This window comes from Rissa tridactyla, chromosome 6 (genome assembly GCF_028500815.1).
Source record: "Rissa tridactyla isolate bRisTri1 chromosome 6, bRisTri1.patW.cur.20221130, whole genome shotgun sequence".
NCBI lineage: Eukaryota > Metazoa > Chordata > Aves > Charadriiformes > Laridae > Rissa > Rissa tridactyla.
The window spans coordinates 59897501-59916178 of NC_071471.1; the positions used below are offsets into that span (position 1 = coordinate 59897501).

General features: G+C 40.4%; 2 protein-coding genes across 2 annotated transcripts in view; one reads left to right on the forward strand and one right to left on the reverse strand.

The window, feature by feature from the left end:
• The first annotated feature begins 1467 nt into the window (after positions 1 to 1467).
• On the forward strand, positions 1468 to 6703 carry SFR1 (SWI5 dependent homologous recombination repair protein 1). The gene is made up of 4 exons (XM_054206213.1): positions 1468 to 1495; positions 3790 to 3905; positions 5074 to 5460; positions 5695 to 6703. Exons 2-4 carry the CDS (start codon positions 3810 to 3812, stop codon positions 5884 to 5886), a joined length of 675 nt encoding a protein of 224 aa, XP_054062188.1. The 5' UTR covers positions 1468 to 1495; positions 3790 to 3809; the 3' UTR covers positions 5887 to 6703.
• Positions 6704 to 7587: 884 nt separating this feature from the next.
• CFAP43 (cilia and flagella associated protein 43) overlaps positions 7588 to 18678 on the reverse strand; it is a 49257-nt gene continuing 38166 nt past the window's right edge. Inside the window, exons 29-39 of the mRNA XM_054206746.1 lie at positions 18428 to 18547; positions 18240 to 18347; positions 16624 to 16710; positions 16238 to 16326; positions 15630 to 15837; positions 14724 to 14836; positions 12755 to 12911; positions 11745 to 11909; positions 9693 to 9773; positions 8448 to 8601; positions 7588 to 7792 (exon numbers count right to left, since the gene is read on the reverse strand). Of these exons, the coding sequence (XP_054062721.1) occupies positions 7635 to 7792; positions 8448 to 8601; positions 9693 to 9773; positions 11745 to 11909; positions 12755 to 12911; positions 14724 to 14836; positions 15630 to 15837; positions 16238 to 16326; positions 16624 to 16710; positions 18240 to 18347; positions 18428 to 18547 (1440 nt within the window). The 3' untranslated portion in view covers positions 7588 to 7634. The remainder of the gene's footprint in view (positions 7793 to 8447; positions 8602 to 9692; positions 9774 to 11744; positions 11910 to 12754; positions 12912 to 14723; positions 14837 to 15629; positions 15838 to 16237; positions 16327 to 16623; positions 16711 to 18239; positions 18348 to 18427; positions 18548 to 18678) is intronic.

Sequence of the window (18678 nt, forward strand, 5' to 3'; positions counted from 1 at the left end):
TTTCGCTAGATGGTTATGACTGATCATTCAATTTAGTCACATAATCTAACTTCCCACATTTGCTACTGAGATTATTTCTAAATAGATTTCATCCACAGATAGTCAGCTCCTATAAAAGCAGTAATCTAAAGGCCCCAAGTTCTCAGATTTCCTAAAGTGACTTGTTCTAGATGGACTTTTGCTAGATACTTTTTACTGTAAGAGAAAAAAAGGTTGCTATCATGCCTGTGAAATTCTATTTGAAGTGAGTGAATCTATGTATATTTATGGTCAAAAGCACAACAACTGCTAACATATTATCACACCTACACTCGGTGCTCACTCACCTCTCAGTGCAAGGCTGTATCGTGTCTCAATACAGATGGGAGTTACACCAGGTGAAGAGAAAATTGAGCATCCTCTTCTGTCGTTTTAAGGAGGAACCAGGCAGGAAATGAATGCATTTCTGCTACACAAATGAAGGACATAATCTAGCAAGAGCGTGCGGGCGCGTGTATTCCATATGCAACAGTCAGCACAGCCGTGTGAGGCCTCGATGAACAGCATGGAGCCGTGTGGCTGCGGGCAGAGCTGGAGGAACCACAGGGACATCACCCCTGTGGGTTGGGAGCTGTCGCTATTATGGCTTCTACAGTTCATTTTCTCAGTCCCGACAGTTATACTGGAAAAACATTTTGCACAAATCAGTTTTGAGAAACATAAATCCACATCGGGAAACCAGGTCTGCAGCACAGAAGGGAAGTTTGCTGATAAAGATATGGAAATTGCACTTGCTTCAGCAGCGCCTGTGAGTGACAGGGCACTCCCTAGTCTTGCTCTGAACTGCACGACTGCAGCTGCAGCTGGGGCTGCTCCTTGTCACAATCACAATCTACCTGCCCATTTTTCCAGACAAGTTTCTTCATTTTCACTTCTTTCTCCTTCCCTCACAACTTCAGATCACACTCCTCCCAGTGCGTTCCTCGGGTAGTTTCTCCCCTTTTGTGAGGAGACAGTGCCTCAGATAAAGGTGATGGGTGGCCTGAGGTGGAGTTGTGGTTCCCTTGCCTGTGCCGAAGGCCTGGGCCTGCCCTGGTGGGCTCCATGCTCAGGCTGGAGCCCTGCTCCCTAACGAGATGGCACTTTGCCTTGGGCAAAACCCCAGCCATGGGGTGGCAAGCCCAAGCTGGCCTAAGGGACACAACACGGCCTTGCATGACAGCTGCAACAGACGTGTGTACGAGGTTGCCAGCGACGCCCCGCACTGAGGACTCCACAAGCCCTGCTCCGCCCGCCACCTTTGCGGCAGCGGCGCCCAACCCCGCCTTTAGCGCCCGCCCGCGCATAGGAGCAACCTTCGCGTGCCCGCCCGCACCGCAGCCCCCACACCCCCTTCCACTGCGCGCAGGCGCAAAGCGGCCTGCGCCGGCTGGGCACGGCCCCGCGCGCAGGCGCAGTGCCGGCGCCCCGCCCCCTTCCCCCCGCAGCGGGAGATTGAAGCGCTGAGGCTGATGAGGTGCCGGCGGTTTTGGGGAGGGTTCTCTCTGCTTGGTTCCCTTCTCTTGGCGCCTGAGGGGGGCGTGTTCGGTTTCTCACGGCTTAGTGGTGTTGGGGTAGAGGAGGCAGGGGAGGGGGTCCCTCAGGGTGTCTTCTTCCTTGTCCCCTACCCCGGCTCCTGGCCCAGCTGGGGCCCAGGCGTGGGCTAGGCCTCGGCCCCGTGCTCTGTGAGGGACCTCCCCTCGCTCTGCGGCGTGTGGGCAGCTTCTGGCTGGGGCTGTGGTTGTGCTGCGGGTCTCTGCTCCGCTCCCTGTACCTCTCGGCCCTCCGGGGTGCGTCACCTCAAACAGAGCTCCCTGGATCTGCGGCCTAGCTTAATGGGCTGCTCAGCCTTCTTTCTGCTTCTCTTTAGGGTGGAGAAGTAACTAGGGAGAAATTGTCACTGAGTGTTAATACTTCAGTTGGTGAGAGGAGAGAACGTAAAAGGAGTGAGTGCTGTTATGTAGCTAGAAGCAGGAAAATTGAGGTAGGGACTTAGCCAAAATGCAAAATTGCCTTTTCCCCCTTCTAGCCCAAATTTTCCTTACTTGCTGGGCAGAATAATTTTTCTGTGTGATAAATAGCATTTCTGGTTGAAAATGTAAAAGATTCTTAGTCTGAGATCTTGGGGAAGGATTCAAGGGTGCAGGAGAGCTATATGAATGTGCTGCCAAACAGAGGGTTAAAGTAACAGCATTAGTGAACCATTGGAAGAAGTATCCATTATAGTCATGGTCATTTGAAGACAAATAATCTGCATTAGGATGTAAAGGCAGAGGGTCACAGGATTTATTTTAAGAGTGGAACAAGTCTGTTGAAGCCACCTCTTAGGCTTGAATTTATTTTGCTGATTAGTAAGATTTATTACATATTTATGATGTACTATATATGTAGGCATGATGTAGCTCTTTCTAGGCTCTCGCTTACAGTAAGAAATGAGTGATGACTTGCATTATATTTAATGGGTGCAGTGGGTTTCCTGTTTAATTGATAGATTGCTAAAATACCCAATTAACTAGACTTTCTTTACTAAAGCCTGGTCTTTTTTCAATAGAATACCATATGTTGAATTTTGAACAACAGGGGGGAGTGCTGACTTGTAAGATAAACAAGGACCTGCGTCCTTTGGAACAGAGCCAGGAAGACCAGGGTTGCTGGTTTACTAAGGCTTTGGCATACTGAAGCTTTGGTATGTTTCATCTCTGAAAAGGAAGCCCCTTGTGCCAGTCTTGTATTGGTAGTGACTTGTTTGCAGGATTTTATTTTTAAGAGGCTTCTGTTTTGAAACTCCTAATTGCAATTTGCAGGTAAACAGAGGTGTAGCTGATGATTTTCCAGCTGCATTTTGGTCATTAGCAGGTGGTTCACAAGTGCTAAACTTAGTTAAACATTGCCAAAACAATTTGAAGTTGGTACCTGCTGAGAGGTATGACTTATCATTTTAATTAAGGTACTTTTTTGAGGGAACTGGGGATGCTTACTTTTAATCTAAAATTCTACTTGTGTGAGTAATTACTTTTTAAAGCAGCATCCCCAGAAGGATCAAATGAAATATAGTGGATTATTTTCAGACCTGCGTACCCTATTTTTTTGTTTTATAGAAAAGATTAATTGTTTATACATGTGGACAATAAAAATCATCTGGCTCCCAACAGTCCTTTTATTGCTACTTGGGATGCAGTTAAATGAAAGTTCTTCACAACCTCACTTAGTAAGGATTATTCCTTTGTATTAGACAAGCAGTAAGGGTCATTCAGGTGAAGAAAACGCGGTTTGTTTGAAGTGAGCTTTTATTGATGGGTTGTTTTGATGTTGCAGGATCTGACCTTGGATTTATAAGCACACTATAATGGGTTTGAGTGCTTCATAAGTTGTCTTGCTCCTTTTTAACACTTGAAAGAGGATATCAGATAGGGAAAAAGTTGTAATGGAGAATATCTGTAAGACTTCTCATAACACTTTTCATATTTTCAAGAAGAAATTCCATAGAGCTTTATGACTGAGGGAAAAATAATACACAAAATTCCTAGTAAGATACTTTGTACCAGTTAGTAGTGTCATTCATCCTCTTGAAGAAAAGCCATTTGCAAAGCAAGGTGCTACTTAGCATATGAAACAGCTGTGTAACTTATGCAGATGTCTTTTTGAACTTAACAATTAGAAAATAAGTCTCAGTATTTCTTATTAGAGCTTTTTACTCATTTCTGCAGCCACGTGGCTCACTATAATCAGGTGAAAATGGCATCATACAGAATTTATTCTGTCTTTTAACAGAAACTGCTATCCATCTCCAGATGGAAGAACCGGTGCTTGAAAAAATGACATCTTTGTGCCATACTCCAACAGATTCTATGAGAGCAGCTCTACAGGGGACTAGTTCAGGAAAACAGGTATGAAAACGTATTTGTTTTTCCAGTAATGTGACTCTGTACTAACAAAAATGCTTGTGAAATCATCAAGTAGTCGGAAATCACTGAGATACTGTTTGCTGGAAAACTAAAGATAGGTAGCTTATAACCATAGCTACAAGGTTGTCCAGGTAAGGAATGTGTTTAGTGTGCTTTGCTCTGAATATGGAGATCTTTGCTGTGAATACAAAGTGATGCAGTAGTATACTCCAAATGCCACACTAATAATTTCAAATACTATTTAGGGTTTATGGTGGGTTTTATTGGTGTTTGGTTTGGGTTTTTTTGTGTTAATCTGTCATCTTCAGTTTTCTCAAATCCTATTTTTCTGTGTTGCTGTGTATGCAGAATGGCTTTCTATGACTTCTGCTTGCACTTGAGCAAAGTACACTGCTTTCAGTTTGTATATTCTCCATAACGCTGAGCTCCGCTTTGGTGTCCATCCTAACATGCACCATGGTGATGCTGTCACACTCAGCATCCAGACCTATACTGGATAGGGCTACTTTGCAAGTGTTCCTTAACTAATTGTTCTCTCCCATATTTGAGTATATTTTCACAGGTAAAAATGTTAGGCAAAGATTATAAAAAATAATTGTTAACTTATTTTGAAGGAAAAAAATAATCACTTTTTAAATCTTATCAGTGAAAGATCTCAAAGCATGAACAAGTCAAAATTATACAGATAATTTTTAATACTCTGTCGTAGAATACAGATGTTTTATACTAGTGCTGATACAGAAAGAGTGTATGTGTGGTGGGATGGAGGAGCAAAAAACCCCAACCCGTATCTCCATTAAAGTAGAGGAGGAAATTGAACCCGATGCAATAAAACTAACCAAGTTGAGATATGCTGAGGCAGAATGCCTCAGTAGAATACAGGATTTCCTCCTAGCAAATGTGGAGGTATATCTTTCCATATCTTGCAGCTGTGTGTGCAAATACATGCGAAAGGAAGAAGTTAACTTTGTTCAAGTTTGTGAAAGTTATAGAGAGAATTAGGAAGTCTGGCTTTACAATGATGTTTACATATATGACATGTTCTATGTAAATAATAACCAGAGTAAACAGTTCTTTGAAATTTGATCAAAAATTAGATTATTCTGATCCTTCTGGTTTTTTTGGTTTTGTTTATTTATTTTTTTTTTAGCCAATGAGCGCAGCTCTGAGGGAGCGATTAAGGAAAACAAGACGTTCGTTTAATGCTAATTTTACAGTGGCAAAGCGGCTCAAAATAGACACTCAAGAAAAAGACTGTGCTGATGCTGACAAAGGATGCCTGCCAAAGACAAGTACAGAATGTTCCAGACTACAAGATGGTTCTGAAAACCTGGAAAGAAACAGCACTGGACATATATGTATCAAAAGTCCCTTACAGGAGAGTGGTCTCTCTGGATCAACACAGAATCCTGATGTGCTACAGGCTGATCTTAGTCAGCAACAGGCTCTGGGAGAAAAAGTAAGGCTGTTGAAACAAGTGCAAGAGAAGGAAGAACTACTTCGAAGGCTCAAAATGGTTAAGATGTATCGATCTAAGGTGAGGTGAACCTCTGAAAAAGTACTTCTAAGTCATTCTCTGAAGTGGAATTCATAGTGTAACCTCATTTATTAATTTAAGCAACAATACTGACTCACTTTTTTTTGTGTGTAGTGTTTGTGTATTGTTTCAGTTTAAGGTGTTTTATAAAAATAGATCAGGGTACCAAAAACCCCCACATTTCAGCAAATGACAAATCTTTTTTTTGTGTGTGTGTTTTGTCCCCAATTTCAGAATAACCTGTCTGAACTGCAGGCTTTGATAGTGAAATGGAGAAGTAGTACCCAGCTGATGCTATATGAACTACAGTCAGCCTTTTCTGCAGATGGCAAGAAAGTGAGTCTCACTCAGCTGATAGATACTTTTGGATTAGAAGACCAGTTATTGCACTACAGCAGGACAGAAGAAGACTTTGTAGATGCATAATCTACAGGTGCAAAGCTTTCAATTACACACACACGCACAAGCAGGAAAGACTGATTGAACCCTGATCACATAAGAAGTGTTGATCAGACGGTGGACTTTATGCTTTGAGGTTAAGAGGTTTTCTACTTGTGAAACTATATACAGTAGGCACTGTAAAAGACATTACTTAACAGAAAAGATGGAACTCATGCTGTTTTGGAAAACCTGGTTTGATAACTTCATCAGTGAATGGTTATTTAATAAAAATAAAATGAAATCAAGTCATACTTTAACAAGTAGAAGGCAGTCCATTCTTTGATTAGTCTTTGCATGGTTATTTGTCTTGAAATAATGAAGTCAATTTAACTGTCATTTCTGTTGATGTTCAGATGGGGAAGAGTTCAGTTCTTTGTTCATAGATACATCCCTGTTTTACAAATGCCTTCCTGCTGACAGCGTTTTGTGAGATAAGTAAAGATAACTAATTTTCATGTTGTTAATATTTTGAAGCTGCAATGAGATGTTCTCAATGACTTTAATTATTACTGAGGGAAATGTGCCATAATGCACTTATTTTAAGATACTGGTCCAGATAGTTGTCTTCAGGGGAAAGCTGTCTCTTAAGCATTCTGACACAGCCTGAGATAATAGAAGGGAACAGAAGAAAATAGCAACCAATATCTGTTGCTACTTCATGTGAGAGCCAAGGTGTTTTCTCTCTTCAAATAAAGAAGAAAAACAAGGCCTTATCTAATGGTATTGCTTCAAGTACAGTATCATGAAGCTGAATAAAACTTCAGCATTTAATTTATCCTCTGATAAATGTTGTCATCTTAAGTTATTTTTTTTTAATCTTAACTTGAAATTGCTTATTTTCTCATGATGGTCTATGCATATAGTGTGGTGACTTCTGTCTGCTTTTTATTCTCAAAATCATCCTTTGTCAAGCGTAACAATACATAAAGTTCTGCCATTCAGCTAGTTCTCAATCCACCTCACTGTCTACTCCTCTAACCTAAGCTTACCTATGAACATGTTACAGGAGACAGTGTCAAAAGCCTTGTTTAAGTCCAGATAGACACATCCACTGCTCTCCCCTTATCTACGCAGCCAGCCACACCATCATAGAAGGCTATCAGATTGGTCAGGCATGATTTCCCCTTGGTGAATCCATGTTGACCACTTCCAATAACCTGCTTTTCTGCTGCAGCTTCTTCTGGCTGTGGGTAATTAAGCTATCAATCAGAAGCAGCAACAGCTTTTGGGACTGGGCCTGGTAGCACACATGGGCATGCCAAAGCATGTATCCTCTCTCTTCTCAGCAACATGCCATCACAGGTGTAAATATATTTAAAAGTGAAGTGAAAGCCACAGACGTGAATTTTTTTAGCCAGTGCAATTTCATGGATTTCTTGCAGTACTTCACTTTCAAAATGTTGTACAATTGCATATTGCAGACTAAGGATATGCAAATACACCTCCTATCAGTCTTCAGTTTCTTGTACCCTTTGTTTTCTGTAATGAGCTATATGGTTTATATAATCAAAACAGCAGAAATACATCTCATGAACTGCAATATAATGGGGCTAAGACTGAGTATAAAATGTACAAAGCAGACAAACACACATCTTTTAAACTGAAGTTATATTTAAGGAAATTATAGAAGAAGTCATTTGTGGAAAGAAAAATTCAGGGAGAAAAGGTAGATGTCCAAATTCTTTTTTCTTAGACAAGAACATGGGATTTTACATCTACCTGGATTCTGATATTTAAAGAACAGGGAATGTTCCTGATCTCAGTCTTTCTGCTTCTGCCTGAAGAATTTCAAACTGTTCTTCCTGTTCCTTTACAAGACCCCGTAGGTGTTTCTGCTTCAAAATCTCTCGGTAACGCTGCTTTGCAATCTTTTCAGAAACATGCTGTGTGTCTGCATAAAACAAAATATAAGGGTTAGCCTGTACTTGTAGGGGATGCATCATCTATATTTGTATTGGACCTGTCCTGGGGTTATTTCAAGTTCTGTATAAAATAGGCAAGCATTTTAAAAAAGGCTCACAGTTGGGCTTAAGAGACTTTATAGTACTGAATAATACAAAAAATTTCAAAAAGGCACTGGGCACGCTACATTCAGTTCCTAGCAAGTACCTACTGTTTTTAAAGTCTGTAACTGTTTCACTTGTGGAAAGATCTCCACAGTTTTCCTAATAGCGAACACCCTTCTCAGCTTCGTGTTACTTCCTCTGTTCTCTGTGAATGGGTGCAAAAAAGTGGGTTGAACAGTTCTGAGAAAGAATGAAAGCATGGTGCCTAGTGACGGTATTAATGACAACAATATCTTGACTTAAATAGTTTCAGCAATTTAGTCAATTAACTATGGTTAACAGGAGCAACAATGTCCAGGTATGCTCGTAAGTAACCAATGAATTGTTGTGGTAGAAAAGACACTGCTAATTGTGCACATACAGTAATAAACAGGTGCTCCTTGTCTTAGCTGATGCTGATGGAGAACAGGACCATCTAGCCTGGCAGATATTTTCTGAATGTTCTTTGCTTGTGTCTTAAAGTGCATTCCTGTGACTCACCGGCTGCCTCAAAGATGTGCCTCCTTTCTGAAACAGAGACAAGCATTTCTTTCAGCTCCAGGCTGAGCTCATAATTTTCTTGCTCTTTTAAACTGATGCACTTCTCCAACTCTTTAATTTTTTTCTGACGGTTCTTCACATTCTTCTTGTGCAGCTGTCCATTTCCAAATGAATAAAGCAAATATATGAGATGATTATACAAAAGCTATTCAGACAAACTTACGACAGAAACCTATTAGCTTAAGCACTGCATTGTAGCTCAATAAACTTTCATGTATTTTGATTTGACTGGTAGCACATTCTAGCTTTACTTCGTATAGTGTCTTTCACGCACACTGTATTCCAGTATGCTTTATGGAGTTCTAATATAAGTAGCAGACAAGGAACAAAGAGGTATGGGTCAGGGAGACAGATATATTAAAGATATAGATATTGATAAAAATAAAGATATTGAAGGGCAATGGCAGGAAAGGAAACCAATGGAATCAGTGAGCTAAGAATACTCTGGCTGTTAGGAGCTACTGAAGAAAGGGTTGTTGTTGTGCTGAAGTTGTCGGATGGGCTGTAAAGGGACAAGGTAAATACTTAAGCTTGAAGAGGAAGAGGAAGCTGATGCCAGCTAGAGCAACCTGGAGAAAATCAAGTGGAATCACTTAAAAACAAGGATAATCATAATTTGAATGTTGAAATAGATGAGGGAGCCAGCAAATCAGATTTTTGTTTCTCTGTTATTTTGAATATAGGGGGCTAGTGATATTATGAACAGCCTGGCACTCCTGGAGAGAAAAATTAAGCAGCAAAGACTGGAAGAATGCGTCATTAGAAATGGAAGAGTGACTTCTACAGGCAATGCTGTGTAAGAAGTGGTAAGCAGATCTGCATCTGGTGTTCAGGAAGCATTTAATGCCTGTAACAGAGCAAGCAGATTTCTCTCCATAGGGTTGGTCTATGCAGCAACGAATGTATGATGACTCTCCATAGACTTTAGAGAACTGCTGCTGTAGACAGCTCAGCGCCAGCTGAAGAAACTATTGAAAGCTAGATGAATAAATACATGGAGATATATATATTAATCTGTGAGTGCTGTTATGGCTATGCTCCAACAGACCTTGCGTTGGCTGAAGAGTTAGTATGCCTACATCAGTTGCAGTTATTCCTTACAAATACCTCTTGCTACCGAAGGAGAGGAGTTGCATTTACACTAAGGATGCGTCTCTCAAATGCAGTGGTTCACTTAGGATTTACCTCATCCATGATGCCAAGACTCTGCTCCATCACTGAAATGCGGTGGGCGATGTGGCTGTCATAGTTCAGCACAGTTAGGAACTGAAGAATTAAAACCGGAAAAAACCTTTCTTATTAAGCCTGTTTGTTCTCAACAATTACACACTTCTGTAAAGACAATCGTACTATATGAAACTCAAAAACCTAGAATTCTGTACCGTGGAAAGGCTTACTAGTGATTGTAAATGGACATTCTTGGATGCTGTGTGAATACTAGACTGTACAGCTGTTAAAAAGAATGTTATCTATTATGTGTTAATGGAAACAAAGACCAAGAATATTTGTTGTGAGGCTGTCAAAAAACCCAAGCAATACTTTTGATTATAAGGTAGTTTAAGCTAACACAGCTGGAGGCCAAAGTGCTATACAGCCTGTCTTTAGGCCAGAGAAGGTGGTGATTATTTTCTGTCAAGTGGCTTTCTAGTAATTCTTACTTCTTTTATTGTTCTTATATCTGCATAGTAATTCAGGTTTCAGAGAATTTATTCAAGATTTTTTCTTGGGCACCCTGCTACTAAAAAATCTCTTTATCAAATGACAAATGGTAAAACAGACTGTATGACCCATGATGGGCAGTAGACAGGTTTCTGAAGATGTAGATTCATCCTTCCAGAGTACTGTCCCACCAAAGTGACATGTAAAATTTTGTGGACTTTTCTAGTTTAGTTAGAAGAGGCGAAACAGGAAAGACTCAGCAGGGTCCTTGCCTACTGCACCAAACCGTTTTCACTCCCTGCTTCATTCATGGCCTTCACTCTAGGTGTTCTCAGGTCCTTGCCTGCACGCATTTATCTAAGCCATCTTCCTCTCTGTTCCTATTGTTGGGGTCTCTGTTGCCTTGTCTTTCCTACTAACCCCACGTTTCTACTCAAAAAGTGAAGTAAAGTCAAGCTCCTCAGACCATTCAACTTCCAACTAAACTGGTATATGCCTTTGCTATGGGCAAGTCTAACTCTCTCTGAAGGGCAATAGTTCTGCTCATCAGAGCAGAAGTTTGAGCGAATGGAAACACTCCGGTGATAAATCTGTTACAAGAAGTTTTCAGTGTGTTGTCACATCACCTCTTTGGAAAGCTGTTTTGTTGGTGTTAGTTATGGAAGTCCCTTGGCTGTGATTCAGAAGTGAACAAGCAGTTTGGAGAGCAGCAAAACAAATGAAGCCTGAGCAAAACTTGTGTTTTGGATTTTCTTTTAATCTTTTGAATTGCAATACCCTTACCTGCTCTCCAACCTTCTTCATTTTCCCTGTGCTTTATAGCTCTCCCCACTGCAATATCTCCAGCCTACCCATCCTCCAACATCCCTTACTCCAAACCTTTATGCCCCTCGCCTCATCACTACAAAACCATCAGCTTTCCCTGCAGTTCTCTACATCCCATACTGCAATGCCCTCACACTTCCCCTACAACCTCTCTTCTTCTACTGCTATCCTTGGCTCTCTCCCACAGTCTTTACCTGTGTTTTCTGGCCTGCCACCTGGGCTTGCTCAAAGCTATGTGGGTGCTGACTTGCTGGCCAGCTGCTGCCTCTTGCCTGCCACGCGTGGCAAACAATTCCCTTTTGTTCTGTTGCTGGGCCAACAAATGGCAGTGAGTGGAGCTCAGTAATGACCTGCAGGAACGCTCAATCTTTGTATACTGAGCAAAAGTTACGGTATTTCTGCGAGATACCAGATGGGGGCACCTCAGACCTTTCACTTAAAAGGAAGTTCTGGTGCTTTATTTGAAAGATCTCTTCCTTGTGGCCACAAAATCCTGATTCTTTACTCTCAGTGCCAATTTTGAAACACTAAGAGTTAGGGATAATTTTGTTTTTGTTGACACCTAAACATCCTGAACAACTACCTCACTGATCGATCTCAAGAGTAAAACTTCCCTTTGAAAGCTGCATTGTTGACCTATTAGGCATCCGGTTTTTCCCTAGTGGTAAGGGACTTAAGAGGTACAAATGATCTTACAGGTGTCGGCAAAAAAATTTTCTGCGGTCAAAATATAAATTAGAGAAAGTAACTCACTAGCTGGCGATCTTTTGAAATAGGTAGTGTTACAATATCCCGGGCCTTCTGCTTCAGATCTTCTATCTGCATTCTCATTTTCTTGTGTTCCCATTCCAGCTGAAATATCCCTTTAAAGAAGTCTTTATACTCCACCATGCTAGCAATTTTTTTCTCTGCTTGAGCCTGAAAAAATAGATTAATCGTCATTGACACACTTTGCAGATTACAGAATAACTATTTGGAACGAGATGGGCAACCTTCCAAAGTTATAATGGTAGTAACGAAAACATGCTACACTGCAGTCTCTTTCCAGACTTTGCTCCAGGTGGTTACCTTTTGTGGAATTTTGTTCCCTTTTATGCTCTGTGCCACAGCTTTGGATCATAGTAGGAGATGAAGAAAATGACAACTAACCTCTCTCTCCGTCTTTCTATCTTTTATAAGAATGCAAAGGCATTTCAACTCTACAGAATACAAACTTGGTCTGTATAAGGTATGCTGCAGTTATTACTGAAGGCTTTGTGCAGAGGCAGCAACAAGCAATTTTTGTGCAGCTAGAATGCCTAAGAAAAGAACCTTTAATGAGAGTATGAAGAATTATTTTAAGTCGGACCACCAGTTTCACCTTATAAAAAAAGTGTATTCATTTTTTAAATCTTAATGTAAGCTACTGTTCAAATGCTTCTTAACTACAAGTTTGCTTGAGGGAGTTTTCTGATTGGTGCCCTGAATATTAGCATTTTCTATTTACAGCATGTGTGTAAGTGATGGTGTGTCTAAAAACTGTTGCCATTTCATTGATTTGAATTGTATTGATCAAACATCAAGAAAGCAGTCTGTATTGCAATCTTTACATGTGATAAGAGACATTACAGAATTCTTTCTTAATAGCTTCTAGATTACAATGGAGCCTATTGGTGTGTAGTGATGAATAGAAACTAGATATCAAACTGGAGAAAAAGCAGAGCCACTGAAGGACAATACATTTGTTTAAAAAGCTTAGATTTCCTTCAGATAATGTAAATTACCATGATAGAGCAATTCAGTTCTTCAATAACAGCCTTATTAATGAGAATGGCATCAGTGTAGTCTGGGATCTCAGTACGTTCCAATTCTACCTGTCCTTGTTTTAGCAAAAACTGGACAGTCAAATTCAATCGAAGTTTGATCTTCTCCTCCTTCAGCCTAAAATGGCAGAAAACAAAAATAATGTTTAGTGATGGTCTGTGGCTATCTGCACAGGTCAAGGGTACTCAACCTACCTGACCCTCAAGCCAGAATGGTGGGCACTCATCTCAGAGCAAAGCCTGCAGCTACGGCCAGGGGTTCTGCACCACCTACCCCAGCGGTGGCCAATGCCTCCAACCAGAGCTGCTGAAGGAAGAGGCTGCAGTGCAGACCTCAAACTGCAGGAAGGGCCTAGACCCTTCTCCTAGGGCAGGAATAGGTGTCACACCTGCCTGCACAAGGTGTGCCCAGGTGGAAGACCTCCTGCAGCAGGTGGCTGAGCTGCAGGAGGCAGTGAGGAGGCTCCATAGCATCAGGGAGGCTGAGAAGGAGTTAGATAGCTGGTTCTAACCATGGTCTGAAGTGAACCCACAGCCAAACAATCAAAAACTCTGCCACTGGCACACACAGAAAGAAGAGGGGGCAATAATGATGAAGAATGGAAGATTCCAATGGCAAGGACCAGCAGGAGGGAGAGACTTCCCCTGAAGCCCAAGGTGCCCTTGCAGAACTGCTTCACCGCTCTTCAGACTGAAGAGGAAAGACCAGTCACATCAGGAGAGAAGCTGGAGCTGAGTAAGGCAGACTGATCTGCTCCCCATACAGCCACCAGTGCAATTAAGAAAAGGCCACGGCTTATAGTAGTAAGCGACTCTCTTCTGAAAAGTATGGAGGCACCCATTTCCCGACCTGATGCCTTCTTTAGAGAGGTGTCTTGCTTACTGGGGGCTCAAATCAGGGATGTCACTGAGTCACTACCAAGCAAGGGGGTAACTGTTTTAAACTGAAAGAGGTTAGATTTAGATTAGATATTAGAAAGAAATTCTTTACCCTGAGGGTGGTGAGACACTGGCCCAGGTTGCCCAGAGAAGCTGTGGATGCCCCATCCCTGGAGGTGTTCAAGGCCAGGTTGGATGGGGCTTTGAGCAACCTGGTCTAGTGGAAGGTTGCTGGGGAACTAGATGATCTTTAAGGTCCTTTCCAACCCAAACAATTCTATGATTTCAATAGGATTATATAAATCCTCCCATCATTCTCAAAATGTTTTTATTTATTACTTTTAAGTGTTATGTTCACATAGGGTTTACTCTTTGACAGCCTGTCTTCTATTTGTGCCCAAAGTGACTACAGAATTTGCAACTTATTTCCATACATGAAATTTCCAAACACTGGATTCAGTTTAACATATTCTAGCAGATATTCTGCGAGAAAGTGTCCTTACTGAACAGAAATCTTAATAACAATTGAAAAAGAAATAGAGAAGACTCCCAGCCAGCACGCCTTTTCTGTATAATTTATCCTTGGATTTGTCCCTGAATGACAACGAATGTGAAAATTATGTCATGTACATGAACAAATGAAGTATTTCAGGTCCAAGCAGCTCATTGAAACAGGTGTCACATGACTCAGCACCATATTGCAATTAGGAGTGATAACTGTATCTTATTAGGCCCACATGAGCAAAATTTAACTGAGTTAACTTGCACTTGAAGGCTTTGGGGGATTCGCTGTATGATGTAGCTTTTGGGGCAGTCACTTTGCATTGAAGACCATGCTGCCATCCTTACTGATGTTGTTACTTTAAGATGGTAGATTAAGACTGGTCTGGTCTGCTCACATGTGCTGCAGTAACACCTTATTTCAAAAATATCACAGGTCTCTTAGATGAATCCTAGATAAAAGAGTGTTGAATAACACAGCTGTTTAATTCTGCATGTAACTTTTTGTTCTGTGTTGTTGAAGTATTAAAATATAGCTGAACAAAATTACCAAGTGAGTTCTTGGAAGATGTCTTCTATTTCTGACTTAATCTTCTCATTGTCATCCGTTCTTCTCTGGAGAAAGGCCTCCATCTCTGCCAGCGTTAGCGCCTTCCATTTCACCTAAGCAAGCAATGTCGTGACAGTCTGAACATTTTCAACTTCGTCAGTATGTCAGGGCAATCCTCTTAAAGATCAGAGGAGACAAGTTCTTAAAAAGACATATGTACATATAAATATGCAGCCTGGTATTTTTAGAATCCCAGTAGAGCACATGAGACATCGAGGTTATGGTCCTTACACTCTGCCTAGAAAATCATTTATTCATTTATGCATAGTTTATTCACATTAAGGGGAATTATATTTCCTTCTCTCTTGGTCAAAGGTCATGTGTCTCTGTCTCTGGATAATTCAGATTTACACCTTCATGCTTTTAAACAGAACAAATAGCTTGCTAGAACTTTCCAGCAACACCCTTTGTTAAGAATTGCTCTTGGTATTCTAGCAAAATATGGGAATGCGTTGGTGCAAATGTAGAATGCTAATGGGAGAGAACAACTCCAACAGATGATGGAAATCAAATACCCTAACAGGTTTTTGGTATGGATAGAGAAAAGGAAAATTATCTTTTTTTTTTTTAAATTAAACCATATCAAAGTCACTATCATTCTGATCAAATCTGTCAACATTAATATGCTAATTTTTCCTCTGAAGGAGAACTAGAGCTGGTTTCCCTTGATGACATTTCTATTATTCTGAATTGAATGTGGCCAGAAGCAACTTTCAAACTCAAATGCAGCTTATGTCTTCTGCATTGTCATTTCACCACTAGCTTGACCCTACTTTGTAACTCCACAGAAGTTTAAGACCTCAAAATATCAAGAAGTAGACTGGCAAAATAAAGAATTTTACATACCAGCTCCTCACTCTCCATTTTACTTCGTCTAGCTAAACAAAAACGTTCCCATATAGACAGGTCTAAACCATTCGGCATGTGCTCACGACTATCCAGTTCATCCATGGCTTTCATTAAAAGACCAAGTGCATGTTTGTAATCTTCAGCTGAGCCTAAACAATCCCCATACAGGCCAGCTCTGTCAAGGAGCATTTCTGTCATTGTGGTCCTAGTGCATAAACACAGTACATGCAGTATTTACTTTTTATTTTTTCTTGCACAAAAGAAGCTCACAAACAACTAAGAATATTTCATATTCTCAGTCTCTTTCAAAGAACAAATAGGTAAGAGTGCATCTTACACAAAATAAGAATATATGTTTTCGAGAACTGATGATTATTTAGATTGCATTTGAAATAGATTGTGTGGGGTGAATAAGGAAATATAAGTACTCAAAATAGCGATCTTAGTATGATAGGAAATCAACCATTGTTAACTATCCGATAAAAAGCAGGCAGTCTACTGATTGATTACCAAAATAATTTAGACCATTGGAATAAATAGCATTCTCATTCTTGACACACAAGAAATACTAGTATTTAAACAGATGGAATCAGGGGGGATCTTACTTTGGTCGACGTTTGTAAAGTTGGAAAAGTTCTTCAAGGAGATCGGGAGGTACTCCAGCAAACTTCTTTGTAAAACCATGTTCCAGATTCTAGGAGGAAAACAGAAAGCTTCCTTGTTACCACAATACTATTTTTAAAAAAGCATCAACCTGCCCATATCTTAGAAACAGAGAACATGGTGCTCTTCCAAGTGCTCCCAAGCATCATAGGAATCTAGACTAATAAATTCTTCTATGGACATACTCTCCGTTACTGCTTAATTTTAGTGATTAGCAAGTTGACCAGAACTCATCCCATGCGTACAATGAAGTATGTTCTTCTCATTGTCAAGACACAGCATTGACATTTTAATTTCTGAATCTCCTTGTGTTTGTCAAGAGTCTCACCTTCTCTTCAGCTACTGCATTTTCGTAGATGTCTGTGTAAGCTTCAATTTTATTTTTTGCAGTCAGGATTGTTCTTGCAGTCTTGACCTACAGCAAACCCAAAAGATTTCAGGAATGAAACTCAGCCCGCAGAAGCACTGAATGGCCATTCACATACGCTGATGAAGCTGACTCTTTTCTTATTGCTAGAGAAAAACTTGTGAGCTACTTTTACTAACAATATAATGCCTTCTTTCAGGGGTTACTTGTAGATACTGCTAAAAGGTGAGAAGGTGTGAAATTAAACTAGTCCACTGCTAAAGAAATTAAGAAATCTGTGTAAGAAATATCTTATACAGATGCTTACAAGTCTTCTGTTTAAACTTTGAAAACTCTGTTTTCACTTGCATAGAGATTTCATTTTCCTTTCCTGTCATCATACGTAAGACCAGTCAAAAATTCTCAAATGCTGCTCAGTGGAGGGTTCTTCATTTTAGAATGCAGTTTCCCTGTTGTCACAACATAGTTCTGCTACATGTCAAGATACTAAGCTCACCTGTTGTGTCGAGGCTATTAAATGCTTATACTCTGCTGGGAAGACCATTTTGTTTTATTTGGCAGTTTGCATGGATCAAAAGATATATAAATGGAAACATTTAGAAAATTAAGAAAAAAAACGTATTTTGAAAAACGTAAGCCACTTGGCCTCAGATAATTTCAAAACTAGTCCAGCTTATTCAGTGGTAGGGGCTAGATGCCTACTTTGGAACCTCTCTGTGTAGCCCACATACAAACGGCTGCTTGCATCTCCAAACACAGAGGTCTGTACATGTCGAGTAGGAGATCTGACATGGGGAGGCATTAATATATTCTCTGTGGACTCAGGAACAGCTCCACAAAGACAAAGTGGGCAAATGGGGTAATATTGTCCCAGAAGCCAGAACCAACCTGCAGGCTGCCACCACTTAGATCAGGTATTGGCAGGACACAGGAATCAGAACTGTCACTCAAAATTATTACTGCGAGCAGCAAGCACTTGTATTGACATCCAGATCTACTACTTGTGCTCTCCAGTCTTTTATTGACTTATATATGGCTTGACAGGGATGGGTAAACTCCTCAGATTAAATTGGTCAATAAGACTATAAACCCTTTGTACTCTATGGTATATTCTGCTTCCACGGTCAGATACTCACAAACCACCTCTGTCTATGCTTTGAACTGGAAAACACAAGTTGGCAGGGCCCAGGCCTACATTAGACACCTCAGTGAAAAATGTGATGGCGTTACACATTCTTTTGTGCATCTTTCTGTCATAAAAGCAACATAATTGGTGCTTCCAGCTTAATACTGGATACTAAAAAATATTACATATAGCAAACAAATAGCAGCAGGCCCTTCTGAATGTATGGAGTTTTACCAACGAACTCCAGGGGAACCAAGATGAGTATCTATTCAAAAACATATGTATTTTTAACACGTCACCTGTACAAGTTGAAAAAAAAAATCAGTGACCCTGTAAATCATCAGAAAATCATTTATGTCAAAATTTTCATTTGGAAAGAGCAGTTTTCACAAAAAACTATATTGTAAATATTACACGTTTCCCAAGAACAGCATTCCAAATGATAACTTACTTTTTCTTTCTCCTTTTTCATAAGGAAATTATGAAGTCCAGCTTCTCTAGCATCCAACTCTTCATCCAACAGTAAAGCATAAACGAGATTGACTATTTTAAGTTCTTCCTGTGAAAAGATTGTAATAAAAATGTTAACATTCCTGCTGCACAGAGGCAGAGATGAAAAATTAACACTCTCTGTGATACCTGATAGATGACCATCTCTGATTTCACTTTTCTTTCAGAGAGTCTGCACACAGTCTCATCAAAATTTTTTGTTGTTTCCTGGATGGAAGCTTCAAGTTTCTCCAATTCATTTTCCAGTGCCTAGGGAAGGGAAGGACAGGAGCAGCAACATTATATCTGGAGGAACAAAGAAGCTCTGATATAGTATACCAGATGCTGGAGATTGCACAATATGGAAATGTATCCTTCAGCCAAAAGGTCCCAGAAATTAC